General features: G+C 47.6%; 1 protein-coding gene across 4 annotated transcripts in view; it reads left to right on the top strand.

Annotated features, from left to right (window-relative positions):
• Positions 1–22,536, top strand: part of LOC119172405 (coronin-2B-like) — a 337,045-nt gene that overhangs the window by 159,913 nt on the left and 154,596 nt on the right. For 2 of the 4 annotated variants that reach the window (XM_075893732.1, XM_075893733.1), the window contains exon 2: positions 21,680–21,749. The exons of the other annotated variants lie outside the window; for them this stretch is intronic. In XM_075893732.1, coding sequence (XP_075749847.1) covers positions 21,680–21,749 — 70 coding nt within the window. The remainder of the gene's footprint in view (positions 1–21,679; positions 21,750–22,536) is intronic. 4 annotated transcript variants of the gene reach the window in all.

The raw sequence follows: 22,536 nt of genomic DNA, 5'->3' as shown, positions 1-22,536 counted from the left end.
CCGTCGGCGCATCAAACTATGGAGTCGGCGGCGCTGGCCAAAGACCGCGATTGGGACGACCCCGAGGGTCGGGTATTGTCCGCTCCAGGTCAGCACCTGTTGCCGCCGTGGCGGCCGTTAGTTTTGACGCTACGTCAACCGTGGTGACACCCGTCGCAGGGCCGAGAACGACGCACCATATCGTGCTGGAATGAATGGGAAGGCAGTAACGATATAAGCCGTGTAAGTCAACCATTAAAAAATAAACACCCACGAAGGCAGAACGAATGAATTAACCCTTTAGAGAGCACATTGAAGCAGCGTTGAGCGCTTTGTTTTATTAACAAAGCTCTTAAAGCGGGAAAGGGTGGGGAAGCGTCTGTGATAGCAGAGGTATATTGTGGTCGCGGGACTATAGATGTCATGAAAGCGATGCGAATCTATGAACTGTCCACGAGATCGAAGAGCTTATTAACTTTAGTGTAGCGTGCGGATCGGCCTTTTCCTTGTCCGAAGAGCACCCCCATGTGAAGATCGCCGATGTCAAAAGTGGTGGCTCTTGGACTCCGAAAATTTCCGCCTAATGGCGGTAGGTGATTTCGGAGGCTTGCATTCATGCCTCTCTTTGAGGCAAACATTTGCATGTTTGTGGCACACAAGGACGTTCAAACAAAACTGCTTGAGTAGAAGCTCTCGCTATGCTTTGCCAGCAGTAGGGAAGCCAGCTTTTGCCCTCTAAAGATCTGAGAAACATGCTATTTTCAGGTGGTACCCACTTAATTATCTAGTGCTTTTGATTCGTTAGTCTAAAGGCTACTGTTATAATAAATTAAAATATAGTAGTTTCCGAAGAAATAATACGCAACGACCAGTATTGGTGACTCAATCTCCAATAAAATTTGCCTCGAATTCGAGGCTCCCTAAAGAAAACTAGTAACACAAGGACGCACTTTGAGCACTATCTGACCCGGAAAGGTTGCCACGTTAAACTCGTTGGGCGTGCGAAGAAAACGCCCCTTCTCCATCGCCGAACGCCAACAGCTCATCATGCCCCTAATAAGATGGCTGTCGCAGCCGTCAACTTACGGTTGGCACGGCTTCACTCGTGGGCAAAAATTTCCACTCCAGCATTTTTTTTTTTATCCTCCTTCGTGGCATTAGATGTTCTTCGTCTGCACGTGTAGTCACGTTTAGGCTGCCCAAAAATCATGGCGCGCGCCTCTTCGAGGCCGGCGCGCATGCGCAGACTAGATACCCGAAAAAGAACCGTTAGCATTACTTAGAAAAACCTGACAAGAAAAACCAGATAAGAAAGGCAGGGATGTTAACCAGTTTAGCATAACCGGTGTGCTACCCTGCGCATGGGATGGGAATGTGTGGAGTGAAAGAAAAGTAAACAAGGAGAGATAGGGATGGGGAAACGCACACACACACCCTCAACGTAACAGAGCAGTGCAGAAGACCTGTGCGATACACGGCATCAGTATACACGTCCACAGCCGCTCGAACCATTCTGTTGTCCTAAACAATTTGAACTATATGCCTTCGTAGCTTTATTACATCCACATCCGTTTTGTGCTTTTTTAGGAAATAATGGAATAGCAGCCTATGAGACCCTTGTGATCGGTCCAACGACATTCCCGTGCACCCCACTCCTTCCACCCTGTTTTTCTTTCACAGGTTTGTTACGTTTTGGCGATCGCATTTCACCACCGAACGAGCATGCTTCGATGCCGCCAGGCGCCCTTTGCTTAGCGCTGCTATGTTTTGCTAGTATAATCTCGGCTTTCGCGAGACAATAAACGGTAATCCGCTTATCGTAAAAAGGGAGCTAGTCAATGCTGTTTTGTTAAGCAAGTTAGTTAAAACTTGTTGATTGACATGTGGGGTTTAGCGTCCCAAAACCACCATATGATTATGAGAGACGCCGTAGTGGAGGGCTCCGGGAATTGTGACCACCTGGGGTTCTTTATTAACGTGCACCCAAATCTGAGCACACGGGCCTACAACATTTCCGCCTCCATCGGAAATGCAGCCGCCGCTGCCGGGATCTGAACCCGCGACCAGCGGGTCAGCAGCCGAGTACCTTAGCCAGTAGACCACGGCGGTGGGGCAGTTAGAACGTGTACACAAAATGGCAGGACAGAGCGAACCAAGGCCGCCGTTAGGACACCGTTCACCACCTTGTAAAAGAAAATAAAACTAAAAGAAACTGCCGTGGTCCTCTTGCAGAAAAGTTTGATGCGGAGATGCCGTCACGTATTTTCTCACCTCATCTCGCTCCTGTCTAGAGGCTCGCTTTTGTGCGGCTTGCATTATTATTGCCGGGGTCTTCCTGACGAGAGGTTCCCATCTTTTCCCTCTCTCTCTTTCACCCTTTCCTGGTGGCAGCCTGCCGGCTGAGCAGGTTTTCTGCCCAGATTTCTTGGCCGGTGCTCATACGCTTTCTTTCTTTCTTTCTTTCTTTCTTTCTTTCTTTCTTTCTTTCTTTCTTTCTTTCTTTCTTTCTTTCTTGCTTTCTTTCTTTCTTGTTTCTTTTTTTTTTTTTTTGTGGCTGCGTTGAGCGGAGGTGGCCGTCAAGCATTGTGTGCACTGTGGACCGAAATCAATTTAATGCCGTTTTGCCGGGAGCGCTGCCGATATCGGCCTTGCGAAATTATCCTGCCTCGTTTGGCGGCAAAAGCGTGCAAATCCGCATTGGAACGTAGCCTCGGAGGCCGCTGGATCAAATCCGCTCGGACCAATCGTTTGCGGTGAAACACTTTTGATTGTCTTACACTGACAATTTGTGAAGGAGCGAACGCAGTATACTCGCTTGTTCTTCTTAAAGCTGCGCTACTTATTCCAGGGATGTCCAATACCTGAAAAGAAGGCGTTCAACAACAAAAAAGTGTCTGATTTAGACTGTACCAGAGGGAGCCTTAAGTTTGCTACCCTTAGTCGAAACATCCGTTTGTCCGCTATTATAATCATTTAGCAATCGCGAAATAGCGCTCTGAAGAGGGATGAGACGCATACTTCGTAATACAGAAAGATTTTATTGATATGTGGGGTTTAACGTCCCAAAACCACCATTTGATTATGAGAGACGCCGTAGTGGAGGGCTCCGGAAATTTCGACCACCTGGGGTTCTTTAACGTGCACCCAAATCTGAGCACACGGGCCTACAACATTTCCGCCTCCATCGGAAATGCAGCCGCCGCAGCCGGGATTAATACAGAAAGATCAACTGTGCCACCTGGGACACACGTAAAAACCAGACACACGTAGCGCTTGTCTATGTGTGTCTGGTTTTTACACGTCTCAGGCACTGCAGTTACTCTTCTTGTGTCAAGATGCACCAACTCACCTATGTCAACAAGTTCTTCTAAGCATACTTCGTGTTTCAACGTGCGTAAGTGTAATGATATGCGCACGATTGCGGTTCTGCAATATTGGATTTGTTCGCCGACTCGCGCGCTTCGCCTACGCGACAACAAATGATTAAAGAGGAGACTGGGAAAATAGCGCTTGTTAAGAGTCTGAACGACCCCTGCTAGTTTTCCTTGAACCGTCGGCTGCAAAGAAAAGGAAGGGGATAACTATAGCGAGAGACGGTTTTTTAAATGAGCTCACTCGCTTTTTTTTTTCTTTCTCTTTCGCTCACTCGTAGGGCCCTTACATTTCGCAAACAGGACTGCCGTAATGGTGCTACCGTTAACGGAGGATGGACGCATTGCCAGTGCATGGCGAGGAAGAAGGGGGGAGGGGGGATGAGGACTTAGTGTATTTTATTCCAATACTCTCTTTCTTTGAGTGCACGTCAGGGGTGCAAATATTGCAGCTCTGGACATGCGTGAGTCCAGGTGAGGGTTTATCTCGCTTACGCGTGCACGCACGCACAGACAGGCAAGTGCTCCGCTATTTTTTTCTCCGGCAAATTTTCTCGGCATTCGTTTCTTTTCGGCCGTATCCTCGCCATCGTGCGTGCTCACCCATACACTCGCGGCCATGCTTTTCGGGGGCTACTCCCCCCCCCCCCCCTCTTTCGTTTTCTTTTTATGTCGTTATCCTCGCTCATTCGTCATCTCCTTTAGTTTCCTGAACGAATATAATACGCGCATGTGATATAGAAGCAAGAAACCGAGGAAACAAGAGAGCAGGAAGAAAAAAAAAGAGCACGTTCGTGAGATTTGTTGTGCGTGCGCGCGCCATTTCTTGCGTGGGCGTATGGTGGCTTTTTTTGGCACGATGCTCGCGCATTCGGATTCATTAGTGCCAACCCCCCCCCCCCTTTTTTTTTATAATGGACTGGTTGGACTGGTGTATGAAAGAACGGAGTCGCTGGCGAGCGACTCGCCCTGTACTCGCTTCGCCGGGAAACGCGACAGTCGTGCCCTAATGGGCCAGAGACTGCTGTGCTGACCATCTCATCTGTATGCCTGCCTCGGCTGGCCTTTTTGCAAGGAGGCGTTGCTGGTGGTGGAGACATCATCTTTGTGTACTTCATACTTTACTGCTTCATTTTTTTTTCTTATTCGAATCTTTTTCTACTTTTCCAGGTAGTCGCCAGCGACGCCTGTCATACGCGAATGCTTTCACACGGGCTTGCCTTCCCGCAACTACGTTTTCCTTCTCTTCTTTCTTGGGAACATCTGTCTCGAAAAAAATAGAAAGTGGAGAGGTGGAGGGACCGAGTCGGTGGCAAGCAATGGGACTGCACTGCACGAAAAAAATGGAGCGATGATTTCGAATAGAGACATTCGCTGACAGCTCGCATATGGGAGTCGGGCCGCACCAGGCTTGTATGGCTGTGCACTGCGCAGAGACAGTCGCGCTTCGAGACGGACGAAATGCGCCCTCATAGTTGGGTAGCGCACAAATTGATAAAACACAAAAGAAGGGGACAGGACGAGCGAAGAACTATACTGTACACTGACAGACTCGACGACGGTGACGCTTCATCCCCGCAGATGCGAGACGGAGCTTAGTTCCTCTTCCTCCAGCTGAGTCTTGCATTTGCCCTTCTTTATTTCGTCGCGTTCTGCTTCCTCTATTTTTTCGAGGTTTCTAAAAAACGGTGGGGAGTAATGACGTCCGTGATGACAGAAGCGCATACGCCCCCCCTGTAAAAGAATTGAGGGGGGGGGGGGGGTGTACATGAGGTGAAAGTGGATTTCGGGAAATAAGAACGGGGACGATGGACGAGCTGGGCGGGCTAACTTTTTTTTTTTTTGCTTGGAGAAGACGAATGCGTTAGTTGAGTTGTGGTCGGTGGAGCTGTTTGCGGAGGCGTGTTAATTTTCCTATTGCGAATTAGCTGGCAATAAGGTATGTGCTGATGTCTTTAGTAGGTCCATCTATCCATTCAGCATTGAGATTTATACACGACAGACAAATGCAGATATTGTGACTCTATGGTCGCCCTATAGAGGACGTCCTATAAGGGGATGCTGAGGTACAATACGCAATAGCCAAGGTGCAGCCTCAAACAGGGGCGCCTCAAACAGCGGCAGCTTCAGCGCACGATGCGTGTCTGCGTTGCTGTGCTCGGACCTGGAGCACCAACTGTGGGCCGTCCAGTAGGAGCGTATAGCTAGAAATGTTTATCAGAGGTGGGGGGCACCTCCTTGATTTTAGTGTGTGTGTGTGTGGAGTGGGGGGGGGGGGGGGCTTGAAATGGTCATTTCCGGCTCTTTATGTCATAGCGAAAAAATTCAGAATGGGGGGAGGGGGGCACGGGCTCGGTGTGCCAACTCCCTGGCTACATCATCCATGGCGTTCAGCAAGACGAGGGAACCGACAGTGGGTAACAGCCCTTGCCTGAAGCCTATGCTGGATCCGGACCCCTGATTGATTGATTGATTGATTGATTGATTGATTGATTGATTGATTGATTGATTGATTGATTGATTTGTGGGGCTTGACGTCCCAAAACACCATATGGTTATTAGAGACGCCGTAGTGGAGGGCTCCGGAAATTTCGACCACCTGGGGTTCTGCAACGTGCACCCAAATCTGAGCACACGGGCCTACAACATTTCCGCCTCCGTCAGAAATGCAGCCGCCGCAGCCGGGATCCGTACTCCTACCCCAATTCACACGGTCTTGTCTTGTCTTGTCGCCTAGGAGATCTTGGCTTATACCCACATGGCGGATTGGCCACAGGGTCCTTAATGAAGTTATTATTTTTTTTTAATCTCGTTCTTCTTCTGCCTTCTCTTTGTAAAGCCCTCGGTTAGGCGAGTCGTGAAGATAGGCGATAAAAGGGGGGAGATGAACCAGCAACGTCCGCCCAGGGTCCGGTAAGGGCTTGTCGGCGGGCATTTAGTGAAACAAATAAATTGAAACTGGGAACTTATGTGTAATAGCGGTGACGATCTTTCGAATGTATACTCTTGTAGTTTCGTTTTCGTCCTTGTTATTGATCTTCTTCCTTGGCTTAAACTGTGCGTAGATAGTTCTTCGTTCATTAGCGTTATACAGTGTCATGAGAAATACTTATAGTGCATAAAGCGTTAACCTAAGCAGTTCGTCGACGTATAAAAGTTATCGTGCTGAAAGCCTCGCGCAAGTGTAAACCCACCTGCTTACGAAACGCTCGGCTTCGACTGGACGTAATCCTCGTCTTTGACGAGCAAGTCGGCAGTTATCTTGACCGCGCGTAGCGTTTCTTTCCATTCGATCCCGTTCTCCAGATCAAGGTCAGCGACTCGCCGCCAAAACGGGCGCGCTTTGTTTGGGGCCAAGCGAAGAACGGCAGCGGCGCCATTATGCGACCGAGGCCGGCCAACTCTATTATGCGGGCAGTGCTGATGATGACGAACGCCGCCGTCGGGCGCTGGTGGATCTCAGCCTGACGCCTTTGTGTATGCGTAGGCGTGCGTATACGAACGCTCCCAAGGATGCACGGCAGGCCTGCGCTCCCACAACACCCCAGAGAGCGGTGACCGCCGGCGCGTCATGCTCAGAAGCCGCCGGTTGGGAGCAGCAGCCGTATAGGAGCGGCTGTGTGTGTATACTCGCGCGCGCGTGAGTGTGTGTTTGTGTGCGTTAGAGAGGGATAGATAGACAGTGAAGTATGATGCTACTAGTCAAGTTATTTGATTCACAACAAGCTTTACCGCTGCAATATATATATATATATATATATATATATATATATATATATATATATATATATATATAAATATATATATATATATATATATAAATATATATATAAATATATATATATATATATATATATATATATATATATATATATATATATATATATATATATATATATATATATATATATATATATATATATATATACGTGTGCGTTGGCTTATACGCTCGGCTCGTTCCCGCATCTAATTGCGCGGCCTGCATGTACGTACATGCATAAAAACGGGAATGTGTCGTTATCGCGAGCAGGCGACCCTGAAAGCGCGTTCCTTGGTGCTGTTCTTGCTCGCAATCGCTGTATATATATATCCTAAATTATTTATTTTTTTCACCGTAATTGTGCGAAACTACGTTGCATCACAAAGGGGCGCCCAGAAGAAAGCGCTTAAAATGTGCCTCGAGAAAAGTGGTGTGTGCTCGTTCCGCGCGAGTGAGAATACGTTGCTCAAAGTGAAAATCGGTGCATCGCCCCCCCCCCCCCCCCCCCCGCTGTGTATATATAGCAGTTCTACGCGCGATGCGAAGCTTGTCTTGGTGTTATTTTTTAATTACTACTATCTTTTCTGGCAAAGAACTGCGTAATTGCGCTGAACATTTCGCTTTCTCGTCTTTTCTTCGTATCTGGAGAAAATAGTGGTGCTTAGAGATAGCCGTATATAAACGGCTGCGTTCGTATCTCATGTTTCTGGAAGGCCGAGGAACACGGAAACGATCTCACCGGTACCGTTACATGCGTGCATGGTGCGTAATACTCTGTAGTCACGGTGAGCGCACTGACTCGTTCGGGTTCATTTGCATACGAGTGCTCCGTTTATTCTCGCTCTCTTCCGGGGTCGTTCACGTGTCCTGCCTGTACGTGGTACGTGGGCGAAGCAGGCGTTCAGAAGGAATTCCCTTCGGAAATTGCGCACCCGGTGAAAAAAAAAAGAACGAAGGAAGGAAATAAATTCAGTTGTACATCATCTACAGAGAGAGATTAACGCGCGCAATTTATCCACGCCAATCGCTGATGCCTTTCTTTCTAGCGTTACTTATACAGTTTTGCTGATTCCATAGCACGCCTATCTTTAGACTATGCGTTTGAATATGCTCTTCTGTGTTTTAAACGTTATCGCTTCCCATGGTGCGCTCGCTAGGGGCGAATCGCTTGCGGGTGGTGGTGGTGAAAAACTTTATTCGTCAGAAGGCCAGAAAGTAAAATAATATTTAAAAAATTACAAAAGCAGCGTTGCGGGTGGCCTTCAAGCTGCCGGTTGTGGCGTCCAGGCAGTGCCTAGCCGCGACGTCCTCCACCCAAGTCACCAGCCGAAGTTGCTGGTCCGGCCTAGTGCTGGACAAAGCAGCTTCCCACTGCTGCGGACTTCTGAGGTGCCAAGAGGCAGGGGCAAGTGTGCCGGAGAGGAGTAAAATTTGTGCTCATAGTGGGCGATTGAGCTGCCACATAAGCGGCAGGCCGGCGAGTACGTTGCGGGATAAAAGAGAGCAAGACGTGCAGGAGCGGGCTCACATTAGCTTTACGAGAGCACCTACTGTCTGGAACCATCGCCTGAGAAAAGAAAATGACAAGAAAATAAATGAGCCATTGACAAGACCAAGACAGCAGACGTGACAGCGTCTTCGTGTGCTGCAGCGCTCGCGTCACGTGCAGTTGTCGAAGCTAATGGTCACGACGTTAGAGAATTAACTTCCACGTGAGTCATGTCTCCGTGATTGATAGGTCATGGAAAGTTTGCGCCCCATTCGCTGCGTACGTTTTGTTGGGAGGAAATGGGGCAGCGAAGACAATCTTGGAGCCAAGTCAGCAATGAATTAAGAGTTGCAAAACGGCACACTTGCTATTCATCGCATACGCTTACGTCGAGCCCATAGCTCTTCTTTGCCATGCACCCTCTTTCAACGCAACCGATTCGCCCGCAGCTGTCGACTATGGCGTGCCTCATAATCATATTGTGGATTTCGCATGAAAAACACAGCATTCAATATTATTGTTGTGGCTCATGAGATATTCCTTCTTCGTGACACACGTGTGCCTGTTTCCCGGCACCATTGCAGTCAAGGGCGCAGGGATTTGATGCCACCTGTGTGATAGTCACAGATGGGGTGTATCAACACACTGATGCCACCTGGCTCATCTGTGTATGACCGTGACTGAAGAAGCCATTGACAATTGATTGATATGTGTGGTTTAACGTCCCCAAAACCACCATATGATTATTAGAGACGCCGTATAGTAGAGGGCTCCGGACATTTTGACCACCTGGAGCTCCTTAACGTGCACCCAAAATCTGAGCACGCGGGCCTGCAACATTTTTGCCTCCATCGAAACTGCAGCCGCCGCTGCTGGTATTCGTTCCCGTGACTTGCGGGTCAGCAGCCGAGTACCTTTAGGTCACCGCGGTGGGGTGACCGAAGAAACCATTAAGTGTAAGATCAAAATACTGTGAGTTTTGCTTGAACATATTCAACCCCAGCGCAACTACGACGCAGGCGATGAGAAAAAGGGAAACAAACCAAATCGCTGTGGTTTGTCCGTCCTTTTCTCTTTGTCCGCGTCGTCTTTGCGCTCTGTTGTAAGAAAGTTCAAGTATTGTCATCAACTGGTCAGCTTTCAATCTTTCTACACTCTGAGCTTTCCTTGGTACGTACGATGCATAGCCTGGAGCCCTTGCTTAAAGATTCACTTTTGCAGTATCATCCACGTGTCTCATTGTATTAGCTAATCAACTAGTAAACGTTACTGTCGGCTGAATCTTGTACCGTGGCCTCTGGATTGAAATGCGCGCGGTTTTCATCTATATAGCGGCCGTGCTTGTACCCGCTCGGTTTTCGAACGCTGTGTTTCTTATCGCAGGCGTGGCCAGGAGTCAGCTGTCGACGTCTAGCCGCTAGGTACTTGCCATACTCGTGATTGGAAATCGATCGTTCGAAAACCGAACAGTGATTGAAGATGCACAAGATTCCACTTTAGCGTCATATATAAAGCAGTCTATACCGGGATCCATGGACCAGTTTGACAGTCGAATCATTCTTCGAAGGTTCCAATCCATATCCGTTCTCTTCTTGCTTGTAATATGGCGACCACCCGCGGAATTTCCTTGCACTTCCAGTGCATGGGGTGGCCGCGCATAGCGACACGTGCGCTCCCTTTCCCTGGAGATGAGAAATGATGACGGGATGAAATCTTGAGGGCGACCGCTTCCTTTCTGGGTGCACGCTGACGGGCAACTGCTGCCGTGAGAGCACAACAAAAACACGTATAAACAGGCGCAGTACAGGAAACAAGAGGAACCGAGCATCTCCCCAAGGCGATTAGAGGTAAATGATGATTGATGCGGCCGTCGCCGCTTCACCGCTTCGGAGCTGCATGGATCGAGTGAGGTTCAAGTGCATACGCGTGTGCGTGCTTCAGCGCTTGCCAAGGCGCTGCGTCACAGTATAGTGCGGACACTATTGCCTCGATTACCATTGAGTACTCTAGACGTGTGACCTGTTATAAGGCGATGCTGGTCACCGTGGTGTTTTCGGGTCATTTAAATTCATGAAGTAAGCCTGATATTCATTTTATTTATTTTTTTTGCTCGCAACGCAATATAGGCGTGACCATACGTACTTGCATACTGCAATTATGCTCTCGTGACAATTAAATTGAACTGTGGGTCCCGGTACCTAGTACAGTGTCTTATTGGGGGCGCGACAGATATATCTTAGCGGATGTTTTGTTTGATTTTAACGATGTAAAGCTTTTTCTTTGACGCCTACATATGTATAGGTTCACAAACATGTTTTTCTTCTTTACCGCTTCTTTTGGCATCTCACCCGCTGTATAAAATGCTGTTGCCGAGATTTAGATTGAACACACTAGCCGGTGGTTTTCACGCGACAAGACCATGGGCTGCGTATGCAGTTCTTATCGAACGTCACTTGCGGGACCCAATGGGAATGACAGAATGACGTAATCATAGTTGGTGACGTCGGACGACTTCAGTGACGTTGACTGGATTGATCCGATTAACGTGAGCACGAGCAATGAGTTGGTCTTACCTGTCTCAAATCTAACTCAACTGCATCTCGTAGCCTGATGCATCTTCACAAGGCAGGAGAGGCCCCCGTCAAGATGAACGAAACGCGAATGCCGATTACCTCTGCAAGAAAATAAGTGGTCCTGTTCATGAGCAGGGCGTCCGAGGATGACTCAGCCGTTTGGTTCACAACATCAGCCTAGACGCGCCCATTCGTTCAGACTAATATTAATTCGCCTTTGATGAGGCAACGCCGCTGCCTTCTAACGGCGTGCCCTAATAGTACACACGATGCTGTGTTGCCCGTTTTGCAACACTGAACGTTTTTGCCCGTAAATTGATTGTTCTCGCAAATTCTGCCGACCTCTGTGTGCTTAGGGACGCTTCCGGTTGCGACGCGACATCTTTTCTGAACCAGGATGTCGACGAGCAGAAAGTGCGAATTTGTTCGCCCGATTTCTCGTTGTAGTGTAACAAGACATTTCAAACAAAGGTTGCAGCTTATACCGGAGTGCTAACTCTTGCGTAACCTGCGTGTTTTACCTTCTCCATGCCGGAAGTTGCCTTACTGTTCGACGCGACATCTTTTCTGAACCAGGATGTCGACGAGCAGAAAGCGCGAATTTGTTCGCCCGATTTCTCGTTGTAGTGTAACAATACATTTTAAACAAAGGATGCAGCTTATACCGGAGTGCTAACTCTTGCGTAACCTGCGTGTTTGACCTTCCCCATACCGGAAGGTGCCTTACTATTTGACCTGCTAGCTCAAACTGCCGTGGCGACACGCCATGGTGGTCTATAGCTGTTATGGTGCCTGATTGCTGACGCTAGGTCGCCGGATCAAGTCCAGGCTGCAGTGGCCACATTTTCCATGGAGGCGAAAATGCTTGAGACCCGTGTATTTAGGTTTAGGTGCACGTTAAAAAAGCCCAGGTGGTCAAAAATTGCGAAAATCTTCACTGCGACGTCCCTTATTATGATATCGTACTTTAGGGTCGTTAAATTCCAACAATTATTGTTTTATTGGACAGTGCGAATCGATGCTCCCAAATGAGTTCCCATTGTAGAGTACAAAACGTCACAAACGAAGTTTGCAGCTTGAAGAGTATGAGCTGGGCGAGTTGCCTTTAAGCAGCAAGCGTTACATCAGACACAGTGCCTGTGTATTCGGGGTTCTGCTGTGGATTATCCTGGCTAGATCGCTGGCTGAAATTGGCACCGAGGGTCTCGTTCGAGCCTCTTGCCCCGCCGTGGAGGTCTAGTGGCTAATGTACTCGGCTGCTGACCCACAGGTCGAGGGATCGAATCCCGGCTGTGGCTGCTGCATTTCCCATGGAGGCATAATTGCTGTAGGCCCGTGTGCTCATATTTGGGGGCGCGTTAAAGAACCTCGGGTGGTCGAAATTTCCGGAGCCCTGCACTACGGCGTCTCTCATAGTCTCTCGGCGTCTCTCGGCGTCTCTCAGGTTTGGGGACGTTAAACCCCACATATCGATCATCATTATTTCTCGCCTCTCGACCATCGCGGTAATCACCGCGGGCAGAAAACAGCCGAGGCGCTCAGATCCCCAAGTGGTGACGCATCTTGAACCGCTTCGCCGAGGGCTTGCCGGCGACAGATGGACGACGGCAGTTCTGCGAGAGCAAGGACCTCGGGGGCGTGATGCGCGATCGGGCCTCCTCGTGCGTCGCCGGACGCGTGACGTCACGACAACAGGCGTCCTTCTTCTCCTCCACAGAAGGAAGCGAGCTCGTAGCCCTCTCTTTCCAGGAAGCGACGCCGCGGGGCCTTCCCTCTTTTGAACACTCCCGGGCGCACGCAATGCAGGCAGCGACTCGCGTAAACACACACGCAGGCAAATACAAAACACAAGCGCACGTGCACGCCGTTTCGATTCGCGCTGGTCGCCCCGGGCATCGTGTGGCTTAAAACGAGCCCCGTCATTGTCTTGATGCGTATTGATTGACTTTTCTTAGGGCGAAGCTCCTTAAGCCATCATTCGTGCGTCCGCGATGTACGTAGTAGTAGTAGTAGTAGTAGTAGTAGTAGTAGTAGTAGTAGTAGTAGTAGTAGTAGTAGGAGGAGGAGGAGGAGGAGGAGGAGGAGATGCAGTAGTAGGTAGCCACCTCTCGTTTAGTCCTTGGAATGTCTGCTGGATGGCGGTAGTTCTATATACGGCACTTGGAGTGTTCACCAGATGAACGGACGCATGGACGAAAGGACAGATGGAAGCACGCACGGAAGAATGCAGGCATGGGCGGACGGACGCATTGACGAACTCAGGGATGGATGGACGGAAGGTAGCACGGGCGGACGGTCGCATGGATGGACGGAAGAAAGAACAAACGGACGGACGGAAGCGCGGACGGACTGATGGATGCTTCGCCCCACTCATCGTCATGCACTCCGTGAATATTTTGGGATTTTTTAGGGGCGAAGCTCCTCAGGCTGTGGGTTGTTCCCTCCTCTGTAGTAGTAGTAGTAGAAGTAGTAGTAGTAATATGTAGCCATCACTAGTTTATGAATTGATCAGTAGATGGTGTTGTCTGTATGTGTCCTTGGACATAATATTACTACATGGCGTTAGTGGTTTTCGTATAGTTCGCGATTTCGTATAGTTGACGGACTGATAGACAAACAGACAGACCGATAGATGGACAGACAGGCAGAGTCAGACGGACAGACTGAGCATGGTTGGACAGACGGGCGAAATCATGGACGGATGAATGGACGCGTGGAGAGACAGATGAACGGAAGCACGGACGGGCGCATGGAAGCATGCACGGACGGATGGATAGATAGACGGATGGATGGATGGACGCGCGGGCAGACAGGCAGGCAGATGGAAGCATCCACGGATGGACGGAAGCGCGGATAAGCGGACGCTTGCCCCACTCATCATCATTCATTGCGTGGATATGCTGTGATTTTGTTCTCTCGCCACGATGGTCAATCGTCACCACTTGCGAGAGTCGCTGCGGTGGTTGTGGCAAAATCGCCGAAATCCTTTTTTCACGTTTGTCCCAGAGGCGCATTTGGCAGACGTTAGCGCGGAGTGGTAATGTGGGATCTTGTATGTAATGGCTTGCTGCAGGGTAGTATATATACACGTGTACACTTTTATTCCGATGTATTCAGTGACTCACTCAAAATACCTGGGCTTTGTGTTAGCGACCTTGCTGTAATTAACACATTTCTGCAACAGTAGCTCCGCGTTGCGACAGAAGACCGTCTAGTGCTTCGATATAAGACAATAATATAATCAATTAGGAGAGCCTTCATCATTTATCACCGCCCTCTCCTCCTATCGCTGCGATAGGAGAGCAAGATATAGCCGTCGCCTGCCACACCGGCACTAGCGACGTTGACGAGGATATATGCATGAGGCATACATTACACAGTCATCTACACCACCGCTGCAGATGTTTCCTCCCTACTTTTCCTGTATTTCCTCTCTCTTCTCTTCCCCGGTGAAGGACTGCTGCCTTCCGGGCAAGGAGTACTGGCTCGAACTTGGCCAATATTTTGGGGCTGTTGCTCTAAATAAGAATGCGGCTTTGGATGATCCTATATAGAGTACTGTGGTGACTGGGAATGCGTGGCACATGGTTAGAACCGCTGCATTAAAAAGACGCTTTCGGTTTCGATATCGAGGTGGCGGCTTCTCCGTGACGTGTCTTGGCAGTGTGACGTCACGGGGAGACAGCCATTCGCGACGCACTAGCGGCAGAGCTGCCATCTGTTCTTGGCACACGTAAACAACGATGAGTGCATTGTATTCAGTGATCCCGACCATATCCTCCAACATGGCGGGCGCGCACCGCGCGCCCGCAATCTCGGAGGTCATGTCCCGACAGTGATTTCTCAGATTTAGGCTGCGTGCGGGAGGCAGAGTTTGCGAACTATATGTGGAACCGTGTCGATGTGTCGGAATAATGTCCATTGCGGTGGGGCTGGCTTGTTGATGCTTAGCGAGGAAAACCTTGATATCAAAGGAAATGTTTTGTACGTGTTGGCTGATTCCGGTGTGTCGAGAGCATTAGCACTGAATACCAAGACAACGAAAAATTCCCCTTTTGCGACGCCTCAAAATCGTGTTGGTACACCTTTAGAGACCTTTTTTTAAGGTCATTCTTCCCTGTCTTGTTAACGGCTCAATTTATGTACGCGGCATTACGCAAACAAGCGAATAAAAAAAAATAGAGCGTTTACTAAATGTTGTCATGGTAACAAATGAACGCTTTGTAGCGTATTATTTCTGCAACGTCCGGCTATTTGCTAGCATTGACAGTGGTCGTCTGCACGGTTTCGGCTGCGCTGAAACTTTTTCCCTTGCTTTTCTTTCTCCTTTTTTCATTGAAAGCTGTCCTTCCGCCCGGCTGTGACTAAGTAGATTAGAAAGTAAATCAATATCTACATTAGAGCATCTCTCTTCATCTAATCATCCACTATCTCGTGCATTGGGTGAGTCAGTGAAATGGGCAATTGTCATCTCAAGAGCTGACACGTTAGCATCGGCCACCTCGGTCCAGATAGCGTTGAAAACGTCAAAAAGGACAAGCAACCTTAAAATGTGTAAAGCACACAATAAAGTCACAAAGGTGCTACTATAACAAATATTTTAGCCTTTTGCCTGATCGAATCACCTATGTATCGTATCAACGACCCTTGCACACATTAACGCTTCATGCGTATGCAGTTAAAATCATTCGCAGTCGCAGACATTGAAGCCGGAGAACGCGTTAATTGTCATATCTAATCAAAATCTATAGGAATAAAAACTTGGAGGGCTTACGCGGCTGCTCACTTTGTTGGTTCATTTGCAGTTGATGATTATTAAATATGTCTGGCGCTTTGTATAAGGTGGACAGCTTTAAAAGACCCACTCGTTGCGCAGTTCTCTTGTGATGACGCCTGGTGTGATTGGGTGTGATTCTAGGGTTCAATCACGATATTTGATTCATTAAAGGCACTACTTCAACGTTATGACATTTTAATTATTTATTATTATTTTCATTATATTTGCACCTTTCTTGATTTTTCGGTCATGGACAAGATGATGTTTTTTCTCTCGCAACCAAAGCCACCAACACCGGAAATTTGGCGAAACAAGCTCGTTAACGCTCTCGCGTTAATAATGCAAATAGAAATAAAACTGAACGAACAGGAAGCTTGGCGTAGCTTGGTAGTTGACGAGTCCCCGTGGTTGAGCCGCGTGCCCCTCATGTTCTTCGCGCCCCTGGTGCTTGGTCGTAATTCAATAGAACGTCGCAATAACGCGAGAATGAGTCGGGAAACACAACGTGGATTTCAATGACGCCTTCTGCAAGAGATATCTTCCTAGTTGTTAGCCCAAAGGAACTGACCCGCTCGATTGTAGGCGCGTCCAATTATCGCGGCAAAGGTGCGAAAGCTCTTCCTACAGAGATAGTGGTCTACGGACGCCACGATGCCCGTCTAATTTCGCGGGAGGGAGGGCCGAGGCGTGTGAGAACGGAGCGTTTGGCGGGAAGCCGTGTGTACGCTCAGTGCCTGTATCAAACCCCCCCAGGCCTTCCCATTCGAGGTGCAATAAACGAGAGCATGGGAAACGGAGCGAGGAACGTGTGGATTGGAACATGCGAGGAGGCCGCCACCGCGGCTGTGTAAAGGGATGGCTTGATCGTAGCTAAACTATAGGTGCTGCGGCAAGAGTGAAATGCTGTAATGTGCGATGGCCTTCCTTCTCTTTCGATCCTATAAAACATTTATCTCTGTGGGAGTCAAATCTTCTGGGATCGTTGCCAAGAGATTTTCACTCTTATCCGAATCTTTCCTCTAAAGGCGAACTTCGTGAGCAGGAAAAGAGAAAAAAAAGGGGGGGGGGGGGAGGCGGATAGGTGGTCTAATTTTAGTCAGATTGCGAGGTGTAACGCTGTTCCCACTGATAAAAGCGTGCGACGTTAACAGCGCCGGAATGTAATGTGGAGCCTTAAAAATAATAATAATAAAGAAGCGTGGAATATAAGCGGGTCTCACGGAAGTGTAATTGTAATATTACTGGAAATAATAATAAAAGAAATTAAACGTGGTCTCTTTTATAGCTCAGACGAGTTATACACGAACTACTTCCTAGCGCTGTTTTCAGGCCAGTGATTAGAAGTAATCGCGTGACGCGTTCAGAAAAACTCGCGCAGATTTCACCACGATTTCTAAAAATACACCAAATTTCTGTTCAACTTTTTTTAGATACGATGAGGGTGGCAGAAATTATTGTGATAGAGGCAAGCTTCGAATTAATTTCGGCGATTCGGAGTTATTACACTTGCACACGCGTAAGCACTGCACTATATATATTGTAACAGACTAGAAAAAGGTTACACTATATTTATTTATATATTTATTTATTTATTTATTTATTTGGCCTGGTATCAGTTTGGGAATTGCACCCACCACTTCGTGCTCATTATAAAGGAGCAGCATGCGAGACGCGCATGTTCCCGACTCCCTCGGCGCTACAGCTGTTTGAACGTACGACTTATATTGCCCTGCAAACGTTTGCAGTTCTGAAGGTTTTCTCACGAAACGTCATTGTAATCTATCAAGAACTAAGAGACCGTTTTTAAAATGCCGACAAGAAGTTTCGTTTTTCTAACTGTAATTGTTGCTTAGTGCCAGGGCGTAAATTGACGTGTAATATTGACCTCTTTCAAATACCGCCATGTATGCTGTTGAGGCAAAAATTATGTTTTACTGTCTACTATTGTGGTAAATTCACATAACTCAATTGCAAAGTACTCGCAATTAAATTCCAAGAAATAAAACGATGTGCTATTTTGTGTGTGTTTAAGCGAGTAGTTTTAATTAACATGTAATCAAATACTTCATCATTCTGCAGTCAGTCATGTTTTATATTGACGTGAAAAAAATAGAATCATAGGCTCCGAATGTGAGTAGTTTGTTCTTGGTTGCATTCACATGACCAGGATTTGAGGACATCTACATGTGGCGCCATCTCTTGTCTGCCACGGCGGCGGCCTGCCGTAACTGCAAGGGAAATGATAGGCAAAAAAAAAAAAAATCATTTATCTCGAAAAAAAAGCTAGTTATCAAATATGACTCCGGGTTACATGTTGCAGAGACAAATTGGTACGTTTTGGTAAAAGAGTAGTGTCGCACTGCAAACAACGTGGCTTCCCAGAGTATTTAATACCTACAATGGGGTCCCACGTGTTTCTATGGGCGGTCTGCCATTGTCCTGGGAAGCCACACGCTTTTTTGTGCCTTTTGTTAACCGGCGGGCTTCTGCTACAAACAACCCAGAGTCCTTTTTCATAACTAGCTTTTTTTCGAGAGATATGACTTTTCTCATATATTTCCCATTCAGTTATGGCCAGGCTGCCGATCCTGCCGCTGAGAGATGGCGCCACGTCCAGATGCCCCCGATTTCTGGGAATTGTGAAAAGTAATACTTACCATGTTGGTTCGTGAACACGGTGCGTCGAACGACTTTTTGATTGTCGTAGCGTCTACACCGAATTGATAGGCTACAATCACACGCAGCGGACTGTGCTTAAGTCAAGTCATATTGACTATGGAGAAGGTTCAATTCATCGAATGAAAAAATGCATCTTTTTCCTCTTTTGGCCACACGTTGAAACAACAAGCGTAAACAAGTTGTCTACATAAACGTATAGCCACTGCCGATGGAGGGCTATTTTTCGGTATGCTAAATAGTGGCATTTTAAACTAAACAGAGATGGTATGACTTGCAGTCCTTTGAACCAATCATGCAGAGTTGATAGGATGGGTGAATTCGCCTACACGGCGCGGTTCCACGGTGTCCAGAATAGCGCCAGAGGGTCTCCATGGTGTTAGTGTTGATCCTATGGGTTACAACTGTCACGTTATGCAAAACCTTTCATGTTACACGTTTCACGTTACATGTTACATGAAACACGACCCTTACAAAATTAGATTTAGACATTTTATAGATTGTATAAAAATGGTTTTAGACAGTCTGTAGACTGCTGAAGTGCATTTTTGCAAGGGGAGACAACAACTAAGCTCGAGAGATGTGTGCTGTATCTCAGGAGAAACAGTGTGTGCCCTGTATTGTAAAGCACTTATAGTTTTTTTGCAGTTCCAAAACCTTGCAGTATGCCAAAATAGAAATAGAAAATAGAATAGAAAAGAATTCGTAGGTAACGCTTTTACCAGCAATATCCATAGCTGAATCGTTAATATAAAATCACGTGGTAAAAGTAAGTGTAAATAAAAATGAAAGAAAACAAAACTCAATGCAGGAACAGCGCAACCTAGAAGTAGTTACTTCGTAACTACAGAAGCGAAAAAACAAGGACAGAAAAGAGCGCTGACTTTCAACCTTTTCTGTCCTTGTTTTTTCGCTTCCGTAGTTACGAAGTAATTACTTCTAGGTTGCGCTGTTCCTGCATTCAGTTATGTCCTACCAACTTGCCCAAGCTTCCACGCTTCAGAAAACAAAACATTCTAAAGAATTTAAGCCCGCCAGCGAGTACGAAAATGTATACAGCATAAATGAAATTTAAGTCGGGTTGATTTTTGTCTTGCATCTGCTCATCCGAAGAAGCGCCGTTGGTCTATTCTTCGAGCTGCCCGTTAAAGCCACGAAAACTGCATTTCGCCACTCTACGTGTATAGAGAAATAGCGCGCGTGGAACGTCTATTTCACTTTCAATGTCCGCTAGATGTAGGAGCAATATCCGTTGAACAGAAAGCTGCATACTAAGCGTCTCATCTTTACCGTCGCCAGTCACGCTGACTGTCATGCACTGCCATTTTTGCGACCCGGCGTCACGGCAATTAACGGGCGCCGTACTACCCCGCTGACCGGCGGGAACTGCGGGCGCATGAAAGAGAGCTGGGAAGTGCAGAATGGGGTGTTCTTCTTCGAACGTCGCCGCCGACGTTTGATCCTTTGTACCTACGGCGGCGTCTGCAGGGTCGTGGAAGGCCGCGATGTACCCCGAACAAGGTTTAGACTACGGGACGCACCGGCTGAGAGCCAAACAGTCTGACCGTTCCCACGGGAAAACATCTGGTGGCCAAGCCGTATGACAGCACACCAACAGGTTGTCACTCTCGCTAGTTGAGGGCTCTCTCCTAATTAAAAAGGGGTAGGGTCAATATATTTTTGGGGCGGAGTTTCCAACAATGAAACGCGCATGATTGGGCCCATGTAGAGGTCTCTTGTCTCCAAGGAAGAGAGCGAGGAGAAACGAGGGGGATTTAAGCGCAGGGTTTTGCCCTGCTAGGCAGGCTATAGTCGCTGACCAACATGGTTTAGAAACAGATCAACAAGCATCTCTTCTAGAAGTTTTTAGTGTGGCTCTGTATCGGCTGGCCACCTAAACTTAGCCGTTCGTCTAGTTGTGACGCGATATTAACGTCTGCAACGTAGACATCGGGACTTCGCCTCGAGCTAGCTCAACTTGCCCGAGGTCACCTGCAAGCACTAGCCTCCCGCAGCCACCAGCGTTGCAACACCGCCGACATCGCAGTCGTGCCAGAACTCTCTTCGACTTCTCGCATCCGATCGTCGGGGACGCAACGCTGCCGGTCATCACACGTATGCCTTCACCTGTTTATATCTTCGAACTTTCTCCTCCGTAGTTCTATTGTTGTTAGTTTGTGTAGTTTGTAATAGTTCTCTCTCGTAAGCTGATTTATTGTTTTTATATGTATTTTTTGTTGTATCCAGTGTTGATGTATTTTGTTAGTTGTATTGAAGTGTTGTACTAGATCCCGTGTGCTGCAATATCACTAGAGTAAAGTTTGTTTTGTTTTCCCACGTCTCTGATCTCTTCACTGTCTCTGCTTGCGTACGGAACGAACTAACCTGCTGTCATTCCCGTCGCCGACTTCGCGCTGGCGACGCTAGAGTGGCAGCTTGTAACACTGACGTTTGCTCATTTTTGTTGCCTATAAATATAGTAAAGTATTAAATAATAACAACAATAATATCTGGAGTTTAACGTCCCAAAATCAAGAGATCATCATGAGAGTCGCCGTAGGGGAGGGCTCCTGCAATTTCGACCATGTGGTGTTCTTCAACGAGCACTGACATGGCACCGTAATCGGGCGTCTACCATTGCGCCTACACCGATATGCGGTGACCGCCGCGGCTGGGGTCGAACCCGTGACCTTTGGGTCAGCGGCCGAGCACTGTAACCACTACATCACCGCGGAGGGCAAGTTAGGCGTTTAGTTAAAAAAAAATTGCCATGAACACATCAGCTAAACAGTATGTAACATAGCGTCCTTCGTGCCAGTTTTTCTTTTCTTTCTTTCTTTCTTTCTTTCTTTCTTTCTTTCTTTCTTTCTTTCTTTCTTTCTTTCTTTCTTTCTTTCTTTCTTTCTTTCTTTAATGCTTGGCCAACATTAGCTTGGGTAGGTCGTGCGAAGAAGCCGCAAGCTTCGCATCAGAGCTTACAAATGTTGTGCTGCGCAGTGGTTCACACGTTGGTGCATAACCTCGCTATATTCAGTGCCTTTCTTTTCATTGCAGGTAAGACATGACGCTCTGCCCGAATATACAGCAACGAACGGAGTCGCATGGTGCCACTTCTCTGAAACAAGTGAGATTATTGCAAATCGTTCATACGGGCGAACGCCCGCTTGGTGATATTTTACGGCTAAACTGTGACGTTCGGTTTATTCGGGGGCAATCGCGAACCGGTACACCTTTTTAGAGAAGGCATTTCCATTGTATTCCCGTAGGGTAGGATGCCTAATTATGTATCAAGATTCTGCCCATACTTGTTTACCTCGTGTGTTCTTATACGTCAGGGTGGCTGTAGTAATACTCCTATGAACAAATTATAAATTTGGGCTTGATTCTGTATCCTAATAAAGAATACATTGATATATAGTAAAAAGATAACCTGATAAACTGGCTTTAATCAGCAGTGACTCTGGCTCTCCCTTTCTGTGGGCTGCTAAATTAACGTGTTCTCCAGAATTAACCATCACGATCATATTAACGGCTAAACTATTAGCGTCAATGACTCGCCGCAACGCGGGGTGGGGCTGTAGTTTTGCCGTATACTGTGTAAACAGGGGCGCGCTGAACATACACTGTAATCAAGAGTCGTTTGGGGAGTCGAATGATGGCGTGTTTAGTCCCATACGTTAATCAAAAAGCGTTATAACTTTCACGCCGTTTGTTTATCCTTGTCGGCTTCGCACTGCCTCTCCTTGCGTGCGCAGTTCTGGTTCCTGACGCAGAAAAATAATTAGCTCTTCGTTTCCCCTCACTGTTTTAGTTCGACCACTTTACTAACAGCGAAGTTGTGAACGCATGCGCTGCCCCGCCGCGGTGGTCTAGTGGCTAAGGTACTCGGCTGCTGACCCGCAGGTCGTGGG

The sequence above is a fragment of the Rhipicephalus microplus genome, chromosome 4, assembly GCF_043290135.1.
Source record: "Rhipicephalus microplus isolate Deutch F79 chromosome 4, USDA_Rmic, whole genome shotgun sequence".
Classification (NCBI taxonomy): domain Eukaryota; kingdom Metazoa; phylum Arthropoda; class Arachnida; order Ixodida; family Ixodidae; genus Rhipicephalus; species Rhipicephalus microplus.
This window is presented reverse-complemented; position numbering and strand designations above follow the sequence as displayed.